The sequence below is a fragment of the Onychostruthus taczanowskii genome, unplaced genomic scaffold, assembly GCF_017590055.1.
Source record: "Onychostruthus taczanowskii isolate IOZ18803 unplaced genomic scaffold, ASM1759005v1 scaffold38, whole genome shotgun sequence".
Classification (NCBI taxonomy): Eukaryota; Metazoa; Chordata; class Aves; order Passeriformes; family Passeridae; genus Onychostruthus; species Onychostruthus taczanowskii.
Genome location: NW_024501237.1, coordinates 2,994,330 through 3,019,227, shown reverse-complemented (window position 1 = coordinate 3,019,227; position 24,898 = coordinate 2,994,330). Strand labels below are relative to the sequence as shown.

The 24,898-nt window shown below is 41.7% G+C and overlaps 1 protein-coding gene across 7 annotated transcripts in view; it reads right to left on the bottom strand.

Moving 5' to 3' along the window:
- Window positions 1-24,898, bottom strand: part of ARHGAP24 (Rho GTPase activating protein 24) — a 184,417-nt gene that overhangs the window by 16,896 nt on the left and 142,623 nt on the right. For 6 of the 7 annotated variants that reach the window (XM_041412122.1, XM_041412127.1, XM_041412124.1 and 3 more), the window contains 2 exons: window positions 12,962-13,084; window positions 1,105-1,312 (listed from right to left, as the gene is read on the bottom strand). In XM_041412122.1, coding sequence (XP_041268056.1) covers window positions 1,105-1,312; window positions 12,962-13,084 — 331 coding nt within the window. Of the gene's footprint in view, window positions 1-1,104; window positions 1,313-8,830; window positions 9,967-12,961; window positions 13,088-24,898 lie in introns of those variants that run through there. The other variant, XM_041412123.1, reaches the window with a different exon arrangement.

The following is a 24,898-nucleotide window of genomic DNA, read 5'->3' as shown; positions in this document are numbered from 1 at the left end:
TCTGCCTTCTGCACATCTGATGGACAAACCTTCAAACTTAATGAATCTGCTCACTTCACAGGAACAGGGAATGGAGGCACCTAAATGATTTCCAGCAATCAGGTTTGAATTATGGCATGCTTTTGCACTAAAAGATCAAGCTACACTTTCCTTCCTGTTACTTGGATTGCTATCAGACAAAGGTCTCACATAATAAATGCAATCTGCCTCTTCCTCCTAATTCCCACTGGGCCCACAAATGCAGTGAAGCATGCTGACACCACTGTGGGGGTGCGATATGGATGTCACTTAGGGCACGTGCTGAGGACAACCACTGTCTAACAGTCTCCTGAATTGGAATTTCATGACCATAATAGTAATTCTGGTCAGAGTTAAAAAGTCCATGTGGCACTGGTTCTGTTTCTCTGATTGGACATTCTGGATATGTGACTACTGCTGCCAATGCTTACAGGAAGACAGTACAAAAATCACAGGAGACTACAATTACTAACAGGAGAGTAAAGTCATATCCAGCTGTCTGAACAGGACCAGGTTTTCCTTGGCCCAGAAACTCTCATTAACTCTGTAAAACTCTCTGCATAAATATTGGAATACAAATAAGATGTGGACACTCAAGACCACATAGGTTTGTTTTTATGGTCAGAGTGACTTTCATTGTAAGACCAAAGGCCCAAAATTATAAAGAAATGCATGAAAGTATCTTCCCTTCCAGTTAAGTTTTATAGATAACAGAATACACTGAGACTGGTGATAATTCTTCCTTTGTGGAACTGACTAAATGCCAGCATCACCACTGCATTTAAAATGATATTAAGATCAAGGCAATCCAGATATTTTTGATTAAGCCAAAACATTAGCAATACTTTTCCTAACCAACTTTTTCACAAAAGGAAATTCTCCAGAAACGCTTTGAAATCAGACATCAAAGTCCGGAACAAAAAAGAAGACATTTCAGAGCGGTAATAGGAAACACACAGAGAAACCTACAAAAACAAAAATTCTGTCTGTTGCTGCCATGTGTTTTACAGCACTGCGGGTCAGCCAGCCCAGCACACCGTGCCCCGCCTCGGCTGCAGGGCGTGGGGAACAGCTGCAGGGTTTTACCTGTCAAAGGAAGGCTTTTCTCCACAGTCAAACGCATCCTGTAGCTCCTTGACGAGATTAGCCTGCCCGGGCAGTCGGAAAAGGCCTTCCTCCTTCAGCCCCCGCTGGCGGATGAAGTCCACGCACTGCTCCACCAGCATGGGAGCCAGGCGGTTCCCATAGCGCTTCTCGTACCGCACAGTGTCTTCCAGCTTCTGCCCAAAAATACCTGCACCAAAAAGAGAGCTCTGACTCAGCTGAGCATCACTAACACATCTGAGCAGTCCACCCTTCTGGTACAACCCACTCAATCTGCAGGTCGTTTAAATGCCTGGACAATTAACCTGCTCCTTTCTTAAGAACAGAATGCTCAGTTTCACCACTGACACTCTTCTGGAAATATAGTGCTGACATGTTTTCCAACAATGCTCAAAAACATTATTTAAAATAAAACACTGAATTATTCGTGAGACCACAGGCACAGAAAACACAGAAATAACACAAACAGGATTTTCTGTCATAAAACTTCTGATTCAAGAGTGATGCGTATCTCCATCTTTTTTGGTTAATGCCTAATTATTGAGTACCTCCTGTATCAGTTCCAAAGACATATAAACATTATCTGTACACATGGAGGGAAAAATATTTGTAACTCAGAATTTTATTGCTACTAAATGAAATTACTATTTTGTTCTCCAAATAGACAATGATAAATCCATTATGTATTACCAACTGCATTATCGCCATCTGCTTTAGCAGTAATAAATTTTGTACACAAAAAGAAGTTCCTGACATGAAAGGTGAAATATGTCAGATGAACTGCAGGAAACCTGAATTCGTCCTTAAGCTCAGAAGAAAATGGAGGTTTTTCGGCAGAATTAATTTCAACCCTGATCTGAGGGTATCAGTGCTACCACTGGAATGACAGCTACTCTTTACAGCTTATTTTGCCTCTCCTTTCAAAGTGCAGAGCAGCACAATAATGTTCAGGCATGTCATCTGTGCTGGAAGCTCTCTCCTGAGACCACCACTTGCTGAACAGTACTAGGGCTGAAGGAAGGCAATTCAACTTCTATATATAGCAAGACAATGAATAGTTCTAAGGCAGTCACGATCAGAAATTAAGGACCAAATGACTACCTCGCTTTTGCAATGACGTACACTGTAAAGTATTAAAAAAAAGAGGCAGTAAATTGTGCCATTCACTGAGCACACTGTTCCTGCTAGTTTAAAAATGTAAAATATTCAACAAGAAAAACATCATTGTTTTGGTTAGCTTTTTCTCAAAAAAGCTCAAAATTGAGCTAGACAGCTTTTGCTTTTGACCTAAAAACTTAATTCACCCCTATATTTCAATTCAGATCAAAGCATTAATCTGGGTAACCTTTAATGTGTACATCTTTCCTTTAAAGAAAGATAACTTACAACTCAGTTGTAGGTAAGACAGCTGCCTTGCAAACGCTCAAGGATGTAGGGCAGGTCTCAAGCTACCCATATGGAAGGTCTGAGGTTTGTAGTTAAAAGCAATTATTTCTACTGTAGCAGAGGAAGTAACTGGAGAGAGTAAATGATGTCCTGCTAAGACATCTAGAGAGTCTCTGAGATGCAGAGCAGTGTATTTTGTGATTTCCATGGTACCCACACTTGGGGATGCCAAAAAACCAGCAGCAGGTACGGGGAATGAACATCACACAGTGACTCCTTATTGTACATGCTGAACAAAACCCAGAGCCCAACAATTAGCAGTTAAAGAAGGAATTTTTGCAATTTCAGAGTCAATCTTAGAAGACTACTGACAGAAGTAGCATCCACAAACTTTGGGGCCTTGAGGTTGGCAGAGGAGTTAAGTACTAAGGAGCTAAGTATGTTTTCTTAATTCTTGCATATCTTCCTAACCTTCTAAAAACTGACTATGGGGATGGGAGGAGTATTAATTGAATTTGTGTTTCCTGTATTTTTTTCAAGTCAAGAGTTGCAGCTGGTCGACACAAAGAAAATCCTCAAGTCCTTCCACTTGCTACACTCTCCTTCCAAAAGTAGTGGAATTAGGGAGGAAGGTCCACTGAAAGTCAGGGAATCTGTGTGATTATGGGAGTCTGGGGATTTCAAAGCTGTTAATGTAGGAGCAGGCTGCCCTTCAGTGCTCCCCAGTCTGTCCCTTCTCCCAGCTGAACGAGCCCCATTTTCTCTGCCTCTCCTCAAAGGGCAAGTGTTCTAGCTCCTCAACCCCTTAGCGACCCTTTGCTCAACTCACATTAGTATTATCTCCACTTCCTGGGTTTGGTGGGTTTTTGTTTGTTAAAGGACACAATGTTTGGAATATGGTCTAAAAAATGTTAAGCAGAAGACATTAATCACTTTCCTCCTCCTGCTAGCTCTGCTTCTGCTGATACTGCCCAGACTGCTGTCAAATCTTCCTTGCTGCCAGGTCCACTGCTGGCTCGTGTCCACCTTACTGTCCCCCCAGGGCACCCAGGTCCCTTCCCCGGAGCTGTTCCCCTGGCTTTTTTCTTCTTAGGTACAGGACTGGGCCATCCTACTCCAGTTTGCCCTATGAACATACAGCATAAGCCTCCTTGCAAGAATGCATGAGATTTCCTGGTTTTAAACACAAGACTTTTTGCCTCTTTTCAAACAAAATATGAGAGGATATTCCAACTATACCACCAGAATGTACACATAATGACAATTCATGCCCACTGACAGTACAATTAGCAGGAATAAGCTTTCTGCTACTGTTTATACCTTCTTCTCACCATGCTAACTTTCTTTATGTGCATACTGCAGCTTCCATTTAGCTTTCTGCTACTGTTTATACCTTCTTCTCACCATGCTAACTTTCTTTAATCAGTAATGTGCATATTGCAGCTTCCATATGTAGGAAAGAGTAAGTTCTCAGACCAGAGTGCTTCGGAACTCCTATTAGTAATGACACTACAGTCAAAATACATCACTTTCTATTAATACATTTTTTGATGCTGCCTTTTTTTTTTTTGGTTCATTTTAAAATTGGTTTTCAAAGCACATCTAATAGATAACGAATAAAATCAGAATAAGGGCATTTTGTGCAGTGAGAGAAAAAACCCTTACTATATTATTATAAATTGCTGATGCACCACAATACAAAATGTACTGAAAACAGGTGGGAACCAGGAAGGACTAAGATGTCTGTAACTGGAATGAAACACTATTTTTCAATTTGTCTGGCATTGGAATTAATCTCAGGAAGGCTTGGGTTGGTGTCTAAGTGTAGGCTGAACAAGATTCTCCAAAGGAAGCATTTCCTCCACCTAACAAACCCAGAACACTGCACCAGGCAGCACTTGGCCATGAAACGAATCAGTCATGATAAGCCTGCACAAATATTGACTTGAAGTTACAGACTTGCTGATGCCTTATGGCAAAGGCACTCTCTTGCCAGGGGCAGAAGGACAGAAACATGACAACTCTGCTTCCACATCATGTTGCCATCGCTTCTACGTGGCTCATCATCCTTCTGGTGTCTCCTGGGTAAGGCATACCTTCTCCCACTGCCCCCCTCTAATGCTTTTATCCCCTCTCATTCCACAGCTATCTGCTACAGAGATGCTGCAGGTGAACAGTCTGCAAGCATTAAGAGCTGACTATTTGGAAGCAAAGGCATTCCTGTGGAAACTGCAGTTCCATAATGTTTGGCAGAGAAAATTATGAACGCTATCAGCTGTAATGGGTAATTACTTGCAACTCCTTTACAAAGAAGAAAGGAAAAGACAGTCCAAGTTGTGGAGACTAGATTATAACTAAAATCACAGAGATAATCTCAAATGCTGTTTCTTAGGAGTAAATTTCCACCACAGTAACTAAACAAGAACATCTCTGTTGGAGAAGGAAGTAGAAGAGAGCCCTCATAACTCACATACTAATCCAAACTCAAGTGGCTCCTGAATCTCAATGTCTCCAAAATCCAGAAGTGCACAGATACACAAGAGCTGACCTGTGGCTTGGTTTATCCTTGGGATAGGGTAGCAGAGGAGAAACAAATCAACAAGAAACCACGAGATTCAGAATAGCATTGGTTTAGCTTCCCCACAGCTGGTGGAAGGCAGGGAAATGCACAGGATCCAGTTCTGACCAGTCATTAGATTTAATCAGCAGAACTGCTTTTTCAGAGAGCCCTTGCAGGTCTGTAAAGCTAGATCCAATTAAGCCAAGATCACGCATAACATCAAAGAAGAAAATCACATGCTAGTAAAGGGCATGCTGAGCAGTTATTCATTAACTAGAACATTCCCGTGGCAGAAGTTTTGTAAACACTTTGAGAAACTGGGTTTCCATGCTTAACAGATACCCAAAAACCTTATGAAAAACACCACAGTGCTGTATGCAAATTCTGCATACGTCTTCTCAGGAGCTGTGGAAGCACTGTGGTTATTTTTTATGGTTCATAGTCACAGTTAGAGTATGGCTTTAAAATCTAAGAACACTATTAGTCAATGATTTCCTCAGCTAACTGAACACAGGCAGGCATCACATCTGAAGTCCATGGACTTCTGATTCAGGAGGAAAAAAGGAGAAAAATCTAGGTGGCCATTCTGCCCATAAGGAATGGCTTGAAATAAGGAATATCTCAAAAAAGGCCACCTGCCACTCTAGATCTACCACAGCACACACATTCAGTGAGCCATAAGGTTTCAGACAGCAAAAGGCACTGAGAGCTGATGTTTTCATAGATGGCCCACACCTCTCCATGTGCAGCAAATGATCAAGGGAGCCTGGTGCTTCCAAAACAAGTTCTGGTTTCATGGGCTGTACTGATCAGAAAGGGTCAGTTAAGGTTAAAGGAACTGATCTCAGCTTAGAATCTGGACATGAATTTTTGAACAGCTCTTAATTCTCCATCAGTAACTCACTGACAGAAAATAACAGATCAGATGAATGGCTTTCAACAGTGGGGCTGGGAACAAAGGTCCTGCAATAACACAAAGAAGTGGCTGTCATGACCACATAACACCTAGTAAAAAGCTTTTAATCATTATTTTCCATCACCTTTCTGCTCAGATGTTCCCCAGCAGTAAGTGCTGTTTTGAGTGGATCAAAGACAGGGAGTATTTTCTTCTTCCCTACAGAATTCTGTAATGTACAGGAGAGATAAAAACCCACCAAAACCAGTGGTAGCAGAATTTTGTTCCTGCCTGAATAATTTTCTTCTCTTCAAGACTTCTCCCAACCCCACAGTCAGTGTGATGCAGTCAGTAGACAAAGTAAGATAAACTCCCACCTTGGAGTTTAGAAATATTTGCACAACTTAATAATCTGCTTGCAAAAACAACTCTGATATAAGAGCAGAATTAGATACAGGAAAGGAAAGGAGATAATCTTAAAAACATCACCAGGAACTTGTCACAGTTGATCACATCAGAGCCTGCACTGTTTCTCTGGCCACAGCCAATGCCACCTCCTTCTCCACAACTGTGTCCACCCAAATTCACCACATTATCGAATGTTCTCAACAGATACTGCCTCCTCAGAAACTGCTTTCTCCATTGACCTTGCATGTTCTGTATGGAAGTTCCTGTGGTGGTACTTAAACAGAGAGCATCTGCTTCAAGCTGGACTTTAAAGATGCTTGGCTCTGTCTCTGTTCAAATGCTGCCCTCCGAGCTTTCACTTCTCCTATGATGTAACTCCCAAACCCCAGAAGTCTGGCATCTAATTTTTTGGTGCCAACCACAATGCAACTTTGATCTGCATTTCCAGGAAAGGTTCTATACCTGATATCACTGGTGAAGATGATGTCATCATTCTCTTATACTTCTTCCCATGACTAGCCAGTGGTTTTCCCTGCTAATTTTGTTTTCTGCATCATGTTGCACAGCTTAGATCTAATTGATCTGCTTTATGCAATTATGGATTAGGTTTACAGAAGCTTTTTTTATCCTTTTTTACACTCAGGTATACAATCTGCAAATGAAGTTGCAATAATTCGGTAAACCAATTAATAAGACAAGTCTAGTTAGCCTAATGTGCCAGTGCCACCATAGCAAAGGCGTGACTGAGTCCAGTTAATGTCTATTAATCTCTCTATTGACTTCAGTGGGACATGTACCAAGTTAAATACATGCCCCAGCACTCCACAGCTCTGATCTAGGGGCCTTGACAGAAAATGCATATAAGAAAGCAACCAAAACAAATTTTACATAGAGGAAAGCAAATTAGCAGCACCACCTCCGTCATTCTGTCCTCTGCTGCTGGCCCAAGTGCTGCTGCTTCACTTGGGAGTTTTAGACATGCAGAGTTTCTGTATCCGAACACATGGGGGAAGAATCAACAGCTGAAGCTCTTCTTGGAGCAGCTAAAGCTGTACTGAGGCACAAAGGCAGCTGTCTGCAAAATTATCAGCTAATCCTTGATTCAACTTCCAAACATTTCTCAAATAGTTAAGGGTATAAATGGGGCACAGGCAGCTCTAATTCACACCGACACCTTGAAATGCAATACACATGCACATCCTCCTGGCCAGCCTCCAGCAGGACTGAACTCCAGCAACCAAGGGCCTTGGGGAGGGAGGTGCAGGGGGCAGACAGCTCCCAGTGCTACCTCAGCTGCAGGTGATAGCTGATCTCTGCAGCAGTTCTGCAGTGAGCCCCTCGCTGGCTGCGATCCTTCCTTCCAAGACATCGCCCCTGAGTGCCTGCTCGCCAGCCCTCGAAAGCAATGATGTCACTACACTGCTGCTGAGCAAAGGGAGCAAAGAGCTGCCTGGTCCTGCAAAAGGGCAAACGGGGGAACAGCTCAGCAAGGAGCAGCAGAAGAAGGTGACAGAATTTGTGTAAGAATTAGAATAATTTCTATCTATTATTTGTATAATTTGTAAAACAATTTCTCATGCTTCAGAAGAACATGACAATTTAGCCCTTTCACTTGGATTTCTCAGTCCAGCAGAGCTTTTAAAACAGCACTAATATCCATCTTTTCCCCCCACACAGTTTTTGTCCTTGTCATGGAAACAGTTTCTCCTCACCCATCCCAAGTGCCCTAACACCTTACTATCGCTCCTTGTACCTCTGCCTCAGACATGTGTTTCCCCTCCAGTGCCTGCAGCTGACATATTATGACATTCAGCCTCCTCTTTGCCCTCTTACCCCGAGCATTTCCATGCTCTGCTTCAACAGGGGTATGTGCAAGGCAAAACAAAACTGGTTATAAACGTCTCTATACAGCAGGTTAAAAGGCAAACGCAGGCTGCAGGGCAGCATGATGAAGTGGCAACGCAGCCCTTGCACCAGGACAGTGCAGGAGCTACACTTCATTCCATCAGAAACCTCTGAAATCAAAGACTCAAGCTTCTGCACAGATTTTATCACCTTGCTTTGCTCTCTCTTCTCCTGCCCTCCTCCCACATAGACAAAATGCAAATATGAACTCCCTTTCCTGATGTTCTGCCAAACAGGCAACTCAGAGCCTCACAGGTCTAATTCCCTCAGTGCTCTCACTCAATTCTGCTCAGAGGCACTGCAATGATCTTGTCTCATTCCACCTCATTCCTGCATTCATGGGCTATTATGTAGAGGAGACAGTATCCACTGGCCAGCTACAAACAAATGAACAAAGGAGTAAATAAATCATTCGTGGAATGTTGGCATTTGCATTGTTTAATGCCTTTTGTTTCGTTGCTCTCATCTGCCCCTGCACACAGAGCCCCCTTGACTTCTGAGAAGCCATGGCTTCTTCACCAGCACAGCAGAACACAGCGACAGAGCAGACCTACCTTTGCGGAAGCTAAAGCACCGCTTAATTCTCCTGTAAGTAGTTTTAGGAATGAAGGGAGCTGCTGCTAAGGCACCTGGGCTGCGGACTCCAGCATTTCTGTCTTCAGGCATCATACAGGCCAGAGCCCTCACGTCCCTCCAAAGCTCTCCTTTACCAGCAGCATCCAGACAAAACACCACGATTGCTCATCGTTACTGACTGCTGAAGAGTTTTTATAATAGTGTATTTTCCTCTGGAGCTAGGAGATTTGTGGTCTTCTAGATCTTGGGTAGGGCTTGAAATGATTTTGATGCTCTCTTCCCTGCTTCAGTTTTGCTTTGGGGAACAATTTCCTTCCATCTATTTCCTTTAGTTTCTTTTTTTTCCTGCAGTGAGACAACTGCCTATTATGCAATGTCACAACAAAAGAGTTTCAGCAGAAAGATGTATCTTCCATTCAAACAGAAGTGCCCGCACAGAAGGACAGGAGAAAGACCTCTTCTTCCCGGCTGGAACAGGAGGCTGACTGGCAGAGACACTAATTCCACAGCAAAAGCTCAGCACTGTGCAGTGTGCAAGGGGAAAGAGAAGAACAATACCAAAAAGGCCACGGAACAATCCTTCAGGATACAACACTCCTCGCTGGCACCCTTTATTTCTGCAACCGAGAAGCAAAAATAACAGTCCCTTCGCCCGAAAGCCTCTTTGTCCATACCAGATTCCTCTCCAAAGTCCTTTTATACGGCCAGCTCCTGGTGTGATGCTCTCACGGGCTTCTCGCTTGTTTTATTGCCTTCCAACTAGCAGGAGCTCTCCCGGGAGAGGCGCGTCAGATGCGGCAGCGGCGCATCCTTGGCGGCAGGATCCCGGGAGCTGCCGAGGAATCCGTGCCTGCAGCGGGGGATGGCAGCAGGGCTGTGCTGCTCCCGGCTGCGTGCAGCAGGTGCGGGCGGGACGCGGCAGCCGCAGCGCAGGTTTGTGTCTCCTGGGGTGACTTTGAGTTGACTTCAGGCTGTGCCTGTCATGTGCGGCGGCTGGGAAAGCGAGCAGGCTGTGCCTGGCTCCTGCAGGAGGTGCCAGACCTTACACTATACCCCTGCTAAAATGCTCATGCTCCTTCTTCTCGCCTCCTCCCTCCCCGCTTACTTGCAGGCTCTGTAAAAAAATTGCCTTTTTAATCTAATCAGGAAGGGAATTTCATGTGCAAACAGGCATTACATGCCCTGCCTCATTTACATTTCTTTTCCCTTTCAGATTTTTCTTTCCACAGTCACCTTATTCTTCTGGTGCAAAAAACAACCTGTTTTTGATGAGCTTAGCAGATTCCCACCTGCCCCCCTCCCACCTTCTCCTTCCAGCACAGGTTAACAAATAACAATTTAATGATAAGGTTAATTATTTACAGAGCTCCTCGCTCTGGTACCAGGAGTCTTCTCCTGCTGCCAGACAAACTTTAAATATTAGTGGCTCAGCAAGGCTTGTACACATCCGCTGCACACACACACAGAGCTTACTTACAATGCTTAAAAGAACCAGAATTTCACATGTTACTCAAAGTGGCACTTGACTTGTGTGACACCAGGCTATTGTGGTTTACCATTAAGGACTGAAATTTAGGAAGCTGATATAAAACGAGTGTTTTGATTAATTAGCTGTCTGAAAAAATTTTGGGTTGCAAGTAATTACTTGTTACTGGCTAGTCGTCATCATGTGATTGCAACTTTCCTGTATCTTTTTTAATATGTAAAACCATTTTTAACTTCAGCAGCTACAGATCATAAAGGCAAGCTCTTAAGACATCTTAAGTCAGAAGTGCCTGTCTTAAGAAGAGTCAAGACTGCTGCAGCAGCTGTAGCAACATCCACATAGCAAGGATAATAAAAATATGAGTGTGTCTGGTCATTCATAATTACAGAACAGTTAACAGGATTTATTTATACTTGTTAAGATAGCTCTGACTATCAAGTAGTGAATAAAATGGAGGACATGTTGCAAACTCAATTCTTAATGGTGACACATCCCAGGATACTGCCTTTGCCTTGTTATCACAGTCAAACCTTCTCCATGAACACTACACCCTAAATTATGTTCCAGCTGTTTTTGCGTTTTCCAGGGAGTTAACTGTTTGCTTCCCAATACAAACAACAAACAACACTGAATCAGTATACTTGCTCAAGAAACCCAAAATTAAAAATAAGAACATCCTTGGAAGTGTTTAACTGCAAATTAACTAGAAAGGTAATGCAAAGATTGCACCCCTCTAGTTTTATGCAAATCAGCAAGTAAAATCCTCAGCGAGGTGCTTCCCTCAGTAACTGGCATTAAACATTCCTGCAACAATGATGGTATCCTGAGAATTTTCCTGGTGGCTGGAAGGATTCCCAGCTGCAAATCACAAATAGCTCTTGCCCTATAAAAGCAAATGAGGAGCTGGTGAAGAAAGCACAGGGTCAGGACTTGAGAGATTTGGTTTCTATTTGTAGCCCTGTTCATTGACTTGGGCTAGAATTTAGTTTCACCTAATCACAGCTCCCTGCCTGTGACATGTGGAGACACCTCCTCTTGCAGAGGAACAGCAAGGCTGCCTTTCCTTATTATCTGCCACAGAAAGATACTGTGGTGCAGGAAGCCAAGTGCAAAAATCCACAAAGATACTCTCTGAAAAATCCACTTCTGCTAAGCCTCCAAATTTATTACTGCCACAACAGCTCATGCTGCTAGTGGACTGGAGTAAGGGAATGCTGAGGAGCTCAACACAAGGCCTACTTTCTGCAGAGAAAGCAGGCAATGGGTAATCTTTGTGCTATATAAAAAACAGGTTTCTTACCTAATTACAGAAGACTGTGCTACTCATACCTCCCCTTTCCCAAACCAAGTCCATATACCTGTAGCAGTTCATGCCTTTTAAGATAAACCTTTCACTTTGTGAGTTTTGGGGTTTTTGGTATGTTGTTTTCTTTTTTTTTTTTTTAAGCACTCTAAGACCTACAGTCCCAGATTCAGGATTGTGCTGTCTTATTTAACATAAAGGGCCACAAGCCAGGGACATGACTGCTTTGCACCATCTTTTCAAGGCACATTTTCCCAGGAGAAGCCAAGGAGAAGCCAGTTATGTTTCAGAGATGTCAGGCAGGCCCTAGCTGGCCAAGTCCCTCAGTGCAGCCCACCAGTGAGGCCAAAGTCCTCTCCTAAACACCGTGTGACCTGAATAAAGTACAAAGGAAGATGAGTGGCTTACAAATAAAGCTTTCTTTAAAACTTCCATTAGTGTCTCCCTCCTCCCTCCTGTGTTCTACCCAGCAGTTAAGAGAAAGAAATCAGCAATAAGAGTTTTCAGTGATAGCTGCACTTCTTGATCGTGAAACAGCACAAACAATACTGCCCTCCTGACTTTTTTCCAGCAACCTGCAGACAAGAAAAATCATTTGCTGCAATACAAATGGTCTTCCACTGTAGGAAAATATTTCTGTCCTCGGACTTAGAGATTTGAGAGCTCCAAGGAACAGACTGATTAACATACATACATTTTGTGCAAGTGTATCAATCATACTTGTATTATAATACAGATTATCACCAGAATAGTAATGATGAAAATTAATACAATAATTTGCAGCCCATTCAACGTAAGAGAGCTTTTTAAAAAGACAACTACAGTCCCTGCAATAAATTTTGGTCCAGTACTACTGAAATCATTGGAGATGCCAATCAAATTCCCACACTGTTAGTGCTAATATTCTGAGGCACAGCTTTATATAATACTATTATTGCTCTTAGCTGTCACTGGCCGGAGAACTGCTGACAGCTTTTCCAACAGGCATTTAAGAAACACCATGGACGGTTTTTCAGCTGGTGACCAAAGGAATTACCCTGCCTCTCCCTGCAGGAAAGCCAATTTCATACAAGACCAATCTTCTTCAAAACTTCCCCTCACACTATCATGCGCTACCCTCATCAAGGGAAGTGGTTCCAGACAGTTCAAAGTCTTTTAACTGAGCCCTCTGCATGGACACATGTTTACTCCACTTTTCTGGAAAGATGTAGACCATTCTCCTCTTTACTTCAAAGCTCTGGCTGCGACTCAGAGATAACGGAAGAAGCCCTGTGAGTCTTTGTGCATCTGTGAGCACTGCATGCTCCCCCTGTGACTCACCTCCTCCAAACGGTGCCCATATCACCCTGCGGATGGATTTCACCCAGTCCTCCATGTCATTCTGCGTGCTCGCCATGAGTAGGTAGGTCTCATGATTAGCTGTCATCCGCTCTCGGTCTCCTCCTGCAAGACAAGATAATTGCACTTAGGAACCCTTTTGCTTCCGTGCCCAGCCAAGCTCCTGCCAGTGTGGCTGCTGGAAGCACCAGCAGTGGCTCCATAGCACGCAGTCATGGATACTGTGCAGTGCAGTGCTTGCTGACAGACATGGCATGAAAAGAAGGTCCTGTAAGTACATTCGCCATGAGACACTGAGAAGCTGTCATGCTTCCAAAAGGAAATGAGAGGATAAATGTCATCAGTAAACAAAAACAGCCCCATGCTGTTCCAAGAACCACAGGGGCCTGCACTAATCTGTAACTTGATACACGCACTGGAAATTTTGCAGCAGTTACTGTACCACGATGGAGAGAATAAATGCAGAGACTGATAAGGGTGCTTTGAACAAGTGGGGATGACTCCATTCTTATTTTCAGGAACACACTGTGCCAGATTCAGGGCACTAACACTTGATACACCCAAGTGCTGCTGTGACTCCCTAAGGAGAAGGCAGATGACATGGTACAACCCGCTGCCTTGGATGGGTCTGATGAGGATTAGATTAAAAGGGAGCACACTGCCTTTTCATCCTTTCTTTAAAGAATGGGCCCACACTAAGAAGGTCAAAACCAGAACTTGGCTTGCCACAGCTCCATGTTTTCAGACTTGTAGTACTGTTTAATCTCCATTCTAAAATGTACCATGTTAGTGTGAGGGCATTGGGGATTCAAACCACCTTTCCAGCACCGCAGAATGCCAAACCCTTCCAGAAAAAGAGTGGCATTTTAATGCCCTTTCACTGAGCCAAGGGCATACACAAGTACTTCACACACATGCAGTGCACCTAGAAATCCTGTCAGTCCTGTATTCACATCTTTCCAGCTTCTTACATTCCCATTTTTTGTCCTAGTGATATCTAAAGTAAATATCTCTGCTCATTACAGCAGGAATACTGCTCCTGGGAGAGTGCCATGCTTAGTGCTGGGCATTCAAACAGCTAGGATTTTAAGGAGAAATTTCTTAAGGACTAGAAAATCCTGGCCCAAGTATTCTGTATTAATCTACTCCTGTAGACCACGCTTTACAGAACTAGGACACACAACTGAAACATGATAAATGCAAAAGCCAGACATTGGCAGATTCCACTGAAAATTTATTCTTAAGGATTGCATCATTATTCAAAACTTAAAATTTAACTTGGAGGTAAACAGAGGTTCTGGTTTTCTACAGCCAAAACACAGCCATTCATACGCCCTATGCTCCCCAAAAAGGCATCAAAACAAACAATGCAACAACCTGAACTACAGTACATTTTAGACCATACCACAGTTTAAAAGTCTAAAGAACACTGGTTTTTTTTTTTTCCTAAGATATAGTAAGGATGAACCTATGTTAAGTGTCTATACTAGAGAAATATCAAGATTAATTTTTTAAAAAATCTTTTCAGTGACTAGCCCAAGGTCAGTACAAAACAGGTCTTACTTCCAGGCTATGTTCCATCCTTTTTACCACAGAGAATGAGGGTAAGGGGACAGGGAAGCATCAGAATCCCAGACCTTAACACTCCACATCAACCCTGCCCTGCAGAAAACACACAGTCAGACCCTGGCAAGTTGCTCCCCATTTTTACCTTTTACATATCCATTTTGACCAGAAAAAGGACCAATTTCTCATTCAAGGAAAAAAAGGAGATATGATACTATCTTCAGTTTACTTCAACAGGCCTATTTTACACATCATCTAGAGTTCTCACCCTAAAAAGACCAAAAAATAAGGATAGAAGCATAAAACCTCAATATATTCTTACAGCTATTAAATATAATGGTAATAATTACAGCACAGAGAAAAATAATGCACCACAATTGAATCCTTTCTGTGGCTCATAAAACCTGAAAAAATTATTCATCTTATTATATAGCACTGTAGCTCCTTTTCATTTCAGTGGATTAGGATCTTGCAAGATGCCACACAAAAAAAATCCCAAAAATCATGCATAGACATAATATATATATCAGATCCAGCAATAAAAAAAAGTGGCGATGTGGTTTTTTTCACTAGAGACCACAAAAACTATGACACGTGATGGTCCTCTCAGGTGCTGCCAGATTGATCCATATTCTTTTAATAGCCTGCATATTTAAATTCAACAGATTATGTAATACTTGCTTAGCAGATGATGTAGTATTTACCAAGGTATCATGTTATGACAAATTGGAGGGTGTTCTCCAGATAGAGTGGATTAATCCCAGAAGTCTAGCTAGCTTATTTACAGTGTGAATTCCAGAGCAGTACTTTAGCTCACGTAAACACCCACTGAGCCAACACAAAATCAGCCTGATTTTGCAGAGAGGGAAAGCATAATGTTTGGTTACACTACCTTGTTATGAGAAAGTGAAGCTTTCCTAACAGAAAGAGCTTCATCATTGTACAGCAATTTTGGATGTACTTTGTAATTCACATCCATTTCCTTCACACACAATATTGGATCTTGCAGGGCTCTCCTACTTCTGTGTTAATGTAGATATTATTCATTAACTAAGGCCTCATTAAAAGATTTTTTTGGGACACAATAGCACTTCGATTTGTGTCTTATTGCAAATATTAATTTTTAGTAAGACTAAATTTTAAATGCAAAACTTACAAGATGAGACAAGAAGAAATTACCATTATTTGGAAAAGACGTAATCTCAGATAAGAAACATCAGAAAAACAAAAATAGAATTAGGACCTTTTTGAATCTTCAGCAGGTCTGCAGGACACTTGTGAAAGACATTGTTTGGAATATCCACTTCCACTCTTTTTTCCTTTTAATATTTTTGTTATGATTAGAATGAAGCATGAGGAGATCACAATCTCCAAAAATCAGACATCTATTCATACCACAGATACCAGCGTGAAGAACAGCTACTTGAAAATGGTGCTCAGCATGAAGTCACATTGCAGTTGTGAATCCATCCTCTTTTCCATGTGCAAACCACACCCTATTTTACCTCTATTGTTTTCTAGCTTCAGATTATGCCTTCTCGAATTTCCATGCCTGCATTTGCAGTCCAAAAAATGCCTGAGCCTGTGTGATGTGGCCTGGATGTGAAGAGCCAACTCAAGGGACTGGAATCTGAACTCCACTTTTTCCCCATCTTTTTCCCTTTGTTACTTTGCAGGTGCCACAGGAGCTGGAAGGAGCAGAACCCAAACCACCTGACCAAAGAAGCCGACTCTGGCATGTCTGAGATGAAAACCTGCTGTTTGCACCACTGATGGGCATACCCCGTACATTCCAGCCTCTGGAAATGGCCAGAAGTAATTGGATCTACACTGTTTGGAGTCTCAGAATGACAATGTACCATCACATAATGTTACTCCTGTGGCCCTAAGCAGACCCTAATCCGCTTTATTTCCTTGGCAGCAGCAGGATTGAACTCTTATTCATTAAAGGGATCTATCCATAACACCCATACAGGTGCTCAGCGCTCTGTCCTGCTGCTCAGGGGCTCACTGACATGCTGATGCTGCTGGTACCCCCAGTACCTGCAAGAGATTTTAAGAACTCTTGCCAGCATCCAGGAAAAAACCAAAACAAAACATCAAAAACAAAACAAAAAACCCCCTACAATTAAAATGCAAAGAGGCCAGTTCCTGCAGGGATCCACTCTGCAGGGGAAAAGAGAGGGACCAGGCTGTGGTGGCGATGCAGCACCACAGCTCCCACTTGGAGAGGCACTGGGAGCAGGGACTGCATTTAAGGGGAGAGTTTCTGGAAGGCTCAACAGCTCTGCAGCTCCTTACAGCCCATCCATTAAAGGACAAGGCACAGACATTCTGGCATCCAGTCCTGAGAGGTGTTTTTACTACTTTGTAGACCCTTCCTGTCTAAGCCAACACCTTTCCTTTACCTGGATGTACCCGGGCTGAACTCTGCACGAGGTACTGTCTTTGTCCTTTTAAAAGGATCTTGGATTTCCTGTGAACAGTGGTTCCAGCATTTCTTGAGAATGGAATGTGAAAGGATTAAATTCATACCAACTGTTTAAGAGAGAATTTTCTCCCAGGAGGAACATCAAAAAACTAGGATTAATCCGATTTATTTCTGAGCTGAAAATGTCATGGCCAACCTTACAAGAATATTCACATTCTAAACAAAAAAGTAAAATAAAATTGGGGACCAATTTCAAAGTGAAACAGTTTTCTACTCCCTTGTGCATTTCTCTTAGCCACAGTTTCTGAAACCCTTTCTCTCTTCAGCTTGGGAACTGAATGAATATGAAAGGCAGACTGGCCTTACAGGAGAACTCACTAAGTTTTCTCTAGAAACATCCTCCTGCTTGGATGCTTTATATTTGTCTCCTCAGGAAAATGCTAAAATTTTAGTCTTCTGATGTTTCAGATGACTATACTAAATGCACCTCCACATGGTATTCAAACAGAAACTCCTGGCTACTCACCACCTCCCAGCACACTCTTCTCTGTTCACGTGGATGGGAAGACTGTGTGATTTATCATTCCTGATCAGGACTCCAGTTAGCATTTCTTCACAAGCAAAACACCAGTAATCATGATAAAATTCACGGCTCTTCCACTACACTTTGTGTTCCTAAATTTTCCCCTTTGCTGCAAATGAACTGTACACTAACTGACATACTTAATCTATGTCTCTAGAAAAACCCACCTGGATTTACTTCATTAACTTTCATTTTAAGGCATTTGTATTCAGACATTTTAATCTGAAGCAGAACTCATCTCAGCAAATTGTGGAGGCAGAATATCAGAGAACAAGATGAACAACCTTATTCTCCTTTTTTTCCTAATGAAGCTCCTTGTTTAAACAAAACAAAACAAAACAAAACAAAACAAAACAAACAAAAAACCCAAACAAAAACACACACAAAAACCCCAAACAAACAAACAAACAAAAAAAGACCAAAAAAAACCCAAAACCCAAAACATTTTGGTAACCCAACCTTGATAGTAACAGCACTGCTTCTTTAAGCACAGGTCTGACCTGACACACTGATGTGCTACAGTTCAAATCCACACATTTGTCTTCCATATACCAAAGGTGGAAATTATGGGATCCATCCATCCTCAAGTGAGACAAGGAACTCTCCATCATAGCTGTTAAACTTTAATGAAATGGAAGAACTATTCTGCTGGCCACTCCTGCTGTTCATGAACCCTGTGCACCTTGAGTGTGATGAAAATCACACATGACTTCTTTCAAGGATGATTTGGGTTCCTGCATTGAGCTGACAATTTATCCTTCAAACTGCCATTGAACTGGTAGGTGAGTTTAAACACTAAAATGTTTTATGTTCATCCCAGCTGGGACACTGGAAAAATCTAACTGCAAAAAGCTTGGTTGAAGCATAAGCTGAGCAAAAACAAAAGAAGGAGCTGCAGAATGCAATTGTATTTTAATGAGATTTTAATGTCTTCTTGGGTCCAGGATTCATTGAGAACTTTTCTTCATAGCAAATGACAATCTGTGTTGAACGCTGAGCAACTGCTGCATTTCAAAAGACCAATTTAAAAACCAAAAGAGACAAAGCTACTTGAAATTTGCTCTCTCTGTGTTTGGGAGTTTTTCTGTTTGTTTATTTAGAATTCTAGAAAGCTTATTTATTCTGCATATGCCTAGTAATTGGTCCTGTTCTTCCACACTGTGTAAAACTTGACCAAGAATTTACAGCCTTCCCTCTCAGTTCATCTGAGAATGAAGAAAGAGAGGTACATACCCTAAGTTCAAGTCACTGCCCTCTTATTTTTACTACAAAAAAGAAAGTCTGGACAACCAAGTTCTTAACAATCATGCAAAAACTCATGTCATCAGAAAAACACTACAAAGTTGCATTACCTCTAAAGCCTTGATGACAGGTAATAGATTGGGTTGAGGGAGATCTACAAACTACAATTTCAATTACAATTTCCCAGGACTGCCCTGTTCTATCTGCTCTAATTGTTTGGCTCAAGGTTGCTTAGTCATCTAGAGGACAAAGATGTGGCTGGAGAAGCACTTGTGCTGTAACTGACTGATGCCACCACCACTGAGAAATCTCAGCTTTGAAATACAGATCAAAATCACCATTTTTTACTAGCAAACCACATCAGGTGCCCTATTAAATTTCTCTCTTCACAAAGAATTAACACATTTTCCTAGAAAGGGAACCAAGTAACTGTGAACAACTCAGTAATGAGGATACTGCTTTTTAAATACTTCAGTACAAATATAATTTTCTCTTGCTCGTATCCAGCCAATCTTTTGCATTAATAATCTGCAACAGCAGTGTTCTAAAGTATGGGTGTATTTTTTTGAAGGGGATATATTAGCTTTTCAGCATAAAAGCTGAAGCCTAATTTAAGTGCTAAGTGGCAAAAGATTGCTAACACAAGTACATTCCCTGGTGGGCATTGTGCTCTAGCACAATTTCCCCACTTGCAGAATGCCTGGAAGACAGCAGGGCTTTTTCAACAGAATGAGCTGTTTTCATGAAGCACTGAACCAGCTGCTGTCAGATATCTGAAATCAGGCTCAGGAAATGAATTCCTCATGTGTGACACAATGAACACTCTGTACAGGTAGGTCTCTCATGTGCTGCAGGGCTACAACGGCAGCACCATCAGTCTGTAAGAGTAAATTCAGTATTTTGCACAATAAAAGCATAAAAGCAGTGCCATATTTAAGCATTTTGTGTTTGCATAGCTGTAATTATTGCTTAAATACCTGAGCAAAGAACTGTGATGCTTGCTCATCAGCAGTTATAACTGTGTGAGAAAGAGATCATTAATGAGGAAAAGAGACGTGAATTCAAATCATTCCTCACAATATTAGAGTTCCAATTTTTTCAGAGCCCTTTAATCTTTTCAGGCATGTCTCATTCTTCCCCACCCCCGTTTTTGCTGCCCTTCCTTTATTCCTAATTTGAACTTCTGCTATGCTTCAAACAGATTTCACAATCCTCCACCTCATCCTCAGCCACTGATCCCAAGTGGTACCTATTTTATTTTATGGAGCCTGTTCATCCTACCCTTCCCTGGCTCTAAGGTGTTGGTGACAACACAGTTCACTTCTGTATCTTGCCCTTTCCCAGTGCCATTCTCACTAGAAAAAAATCTCATCTCTCTTCTTGCTCAAGGCACACCACACCATACAGAACAGTTTGTTTACAGGTTTTAATACAAGTCCATCAATCTGTGTGGACCCCATCACAGCTCTGCACTTTACCAGCCCCTGAGCACACATTGCCTCTTGCAATGGAATTTCATGTGCGCATTTTTTTTTGATAGAAAGATGGGAAAAGCATAAATAAACAAAAGCCAAGAGATTGGCCATAAGAAATCCACTCCTCTATATCCTTCATTACTACTAGGACTTGAGACATGTAAAATATTGATTCAGTTAGAGAAAAAAAAAAAAAACTTTGCATGCCACATTTGTCTATATAAATGTACAATGCTGTTACAGTTGCCCTACTTCCAAAACTTCAACCACAGAGAGCTTTCCTCTGAAATTTTGAGTTGAAGAAAGTAAAAATAAAGCAGAGTTTTGCCTAGTGCCACAAACTATTAAAAACCTACTGTGGCGTTTCTAGTTAAAACTTGTACACACAAAAGATATCAAATTGTCAGGGCTTTTTTCCTGGGGACAGAGACAAGAGAGATTTGCTTTCTGAACAATAGCTTTGTTCCTATCAGACAGCAGAACTTGTTTGGGACCTCCTAGAATAAACAGCAAAGAAAGAAGAACATGAGTTTTTCAATGACCTGTGAAGGGAGGAGTTTGAGGGTCATATAATGTCAAACATCACTGGTAGTGCAAGAACTTGCGGATGACTTCACTGTTACCTGTTGTAACTAATTTATTCTAAGAGAAAAGCATAAATTCAAATTACTACAGCAACTTATTTTCTCTGCCCTACATGACTCATCTTGAAGACAAATTACTGTCATTTGAGAGTAAGAACCTTCTTTGAAGTATCTCAAGTTGGACACCAAAATGACCATTATGTTATTTGAAATGTGGCTGATCTCCAAGCTGATTTTAGGGGAAGTCTCTGCAAACATATCTATGCTTCTAAGGAAAGAGAGGGAAAGCCCCATGCATTTGCTGGTAGTCATAGTCAAACATGTAAAAAATGCTTTAAAAGAATTTGACTGTTAGGACTCTGTTTTTGGAAAAACAAGGAGCTTTTGCTGCTGGGGAAATGACTGCCCTGCAGTACTGAATTCTTTCTTTGCTCTTCAGCCTCTCATCATAAATTGCACTGAAGTGCAAACACTCAACCTGAAATGGATTTTTCTGAAAGGTCAGGTCCACAGCACATATTTGTATGGCATTTGATCTAGCAGGAAATTAAAACTTCTGATGATTTTAAGAAAGGAAGGATCAATACCTGAATGGAAGTCCTCAAGTGTAAATTCACCCAGGGACTGGCAGGACCTACTTATATAGACACTGGCTTGTGAACTTCAGGCTGCAAAGCCAGCACGTCAGGATGTTAGAGCAAGGTGGTCCTCAGAGACTAACAAGAACATTCAAAGCACATGCTCACTTCAGCTCTCAGCATTTACTCATTAAGCTCTCCAGCTCTCAGCATCCATTCATTAAGCTCTCTGTTCCTCATGAATATGGAATGTCCTGAGCCTTCAGCAGGTAAAAATCAAGATGCTTTTTTATCAGTCTAAACATGCTCTTGTGTGCACAACACAAGGTGGGGAATTAACTCAGTACAAAACATCTAAATTCATGTGGTATTTCTTCAGAGAGCTCAGCCAAAAGAACTTCCATCAGGACACAGACATCCAGTATCCCAGGACAGTGAATTGTGGCTAAGCCATAACTTGAGACACTCTTTAAAATTCCGTTTCATACAGTGGCGTACTCACAAGTAGAGAGATCTGCTCCAAACACAGAAAACACCGCAAGCCTTCTAATTTTACACACAATTATTTTGTGAACAGACAGAAAAGACAATGTCTTTCCAGAAGCTTCCAAGAAAAACAGTTTCCTTTCTCCATCAGGAACTGACCATACTCCTCCCTGCTTCTGGACATGGTGCTTTCCAGTCTGCAGTGAGTTAGACCCAAACACAGAAACACTTCATTTTCCCAGAGAGCAGCCAGTCCTTTTAGCTCATTCGAATTTGATCACAGATAAAAATAACAGCTCTTTGTGGCACAGATACAAAAGCAAAAGGATGCAAATATCCTAAATGAGCAAGTATATATTACGCATACATGTAATTTAATTGAAGCATCACTTATTTAATAATGCAAATTCATAATTTATCAGTTCAGTAAATAAATCAAGAGTAAGTTATTCAATAAAGCATGTGGGTTAATTGACATATGCCAAAAACAATTACCTAATGGAGTGTTAGGTCTCAGCATAAGACAACCTTGCATATCTAAAGTAGCAAGAGATTTTAGTCATCAGTTCAGGACATTTGTTCCACAGCTCATCTAAAATCAGCCACCTCCAGAAACACTGTGCCTCTTAGCACTATTTTGGGATATCAATTCAATATTGACTCAAACAAAAGTGTGCCGCTTAATGAATTATCAGCTCAACTCTCCAGTCCTTTAGACATTTCAGTCTCTGAAATGTCAGATTCAAGCACAGCTTTCATGTGGAAAGAGCCATCAAACACCAGTTACCTGCAAAGCACAAACAGAGTTTAGTGTTCTGTACATCACCATACCATGCAATAGAGCAGGATGAACAGAAACCTCATTTCAGCCTTGCTCTGCTATATTTATGACACAGACATGTCCATAACATGGTCTGCATTTCCCCTCTCATTAATGAGGGCAGAATGACCCCAGAGTGAATTTACTACTAATCTGGGTAGGTCTATACCTTTACCTTAGCAGCTGGAGCCCATACACCACGGAATGTTTTTTTCACACAAAAATCACTTGGCAGAGTGATTCTGGCAGAGTGCACTAACAGAAAGTGCTTGCAAAGAGAAACCCAGTGTACTTCAAAGTATTCTTTTTTAAAGGACATTATACAGTGAGTACCTACAAATCGTTTACTTGTTAAGAAATATCAGTAAATCTATGAAGTAATCTGCAATTAAGCAGAAAAAGTTATTCAAGATGCTTGATTTTTCTGGTAGGAAAGAAGCAAGGACTTCTTACAGTAAAGTCATGACTGCATGACAAACCCGAGAGGTTACCAGCTGGCATTTCTGATTTTGGTACACAATTATTGGTAAATTTCTGTGCATCAGTGAAGGGATTCCAAGTCTCGAAAAGTCATGGGAAAGGCAACAAAAAAATTCATCACTGACAATCAGGACGACAACAATGCATTAACCAACAAAGCCACAGACTCGGCAGACATTAGCTAATACTGAAGAGGCAGCATCTGTCCTCCAGGTAATCACTGCCCTCTCATGAGGGAAGTCAGAAGTTTAGGATAAGGACCTAATGACGACATACAAGTACCTATTACTGACAAAACAGGAGACAGGAATTTAACTATTATCAGCTGTGCTTTGAAAAGTTTATTATTCATAACCACCATGTGCACTGTAAACTGAGGCCACTCTACAGAAGCTGCTACAAATTTCTGGCTCCTCACAGAACAATAGTGGAGCATGCTAATATTAGGTAGGAGTTAGACAAGGGATTTCACTGAAGTTTAACAAGATTCTCTAGCTACGTTAGGATCTACAAAACTGCAGAATGCCAAGTTATGGCAGATTCTTTTAAATTCTGCCTTATGCTTAGACTGAGTTTGAACATTCAAAAGAAAGGTAATTGATTCACTGACAGGTTACCATTCACTGAGGATGTTATTTCCATATGGAGGGTATGCAATATTCTTTTGTTAAGTGTGCTGAGCATGGACACAGCAAGCAACTGTCCCTAAACCGTACAGCATATATGGCAGATGATATTTTAAAAGAACAGGAAGAAAAAATAAAGTATGTTAAGATATAAGTCAATAAGAGAGAAATATTTGCCAGTGAGATTACCAAATGCATCACAAAGATTTATCACCTATTCAAAATGTAGAGAGAACTGTAGGCTCTCGTATCACGTTGTACATGAAAGTTGCCAAATCCTGAGTGATTTTTTGGAAAGGTGACTCTGGTATCTTAGAAAGACTCTCAGTATCAGTAGCACAGCTAGAACTGGCGATTATCACGAAGTCTGGGTGAGAGCCAGCTCTTGTAAGGTTTCCCACATTAAGTCCTCTGACAGGAACACAGACTCTGATGGTTATCCCAGCTGAACTGCTGAGTCCCTCTGGAGTGTACCCAGGGACTCAGTATGGACAGAGAGGGAGGCTTTCCTAAAAACAGGGAGGTTTTAGGTGGCACAGCCCCACTAGAGGCACAGCTGCACTCCCAAGAGCCGAGCAGAAATCCCAGGTAAACCTGACACAGCACTTTATTTCTTCAAGTATTTTATGGTACAGCCAGCTGCTGCCAGGCAAAGAGAAGCTCCCCATCACACTGCAAGTGGAGTCGCTTCTCCCACGTGCCACAGAACCTCCTCAAATTTTGAGGTCAATCTATCAGATAGAAAGCAATTAGCCCCCATTTCAAAACCACTTTCCCCTTGCAGTTTCCTCTCCAAAAATGAGACATTTAGTTTGCTGCTGTTTTATGCAATCACACAGAGCTGAATTCCAATTCTATCTTGCCCAAAGGCAACAAGAGGCATAGAGCAGCCTTAGAACAGTCTATAGGAACAGCTATGGATTGGGAGTCTCCTTGTTTCTCCACAGACATGGAGTGCAACCAGTCTCATTAAACCCTTCTCTGAAGGGCTGCTCAGCCAGTGCTGCGGGATACAGAAGTGCTTTCCTAGGTACCAGCATCTGCTTAG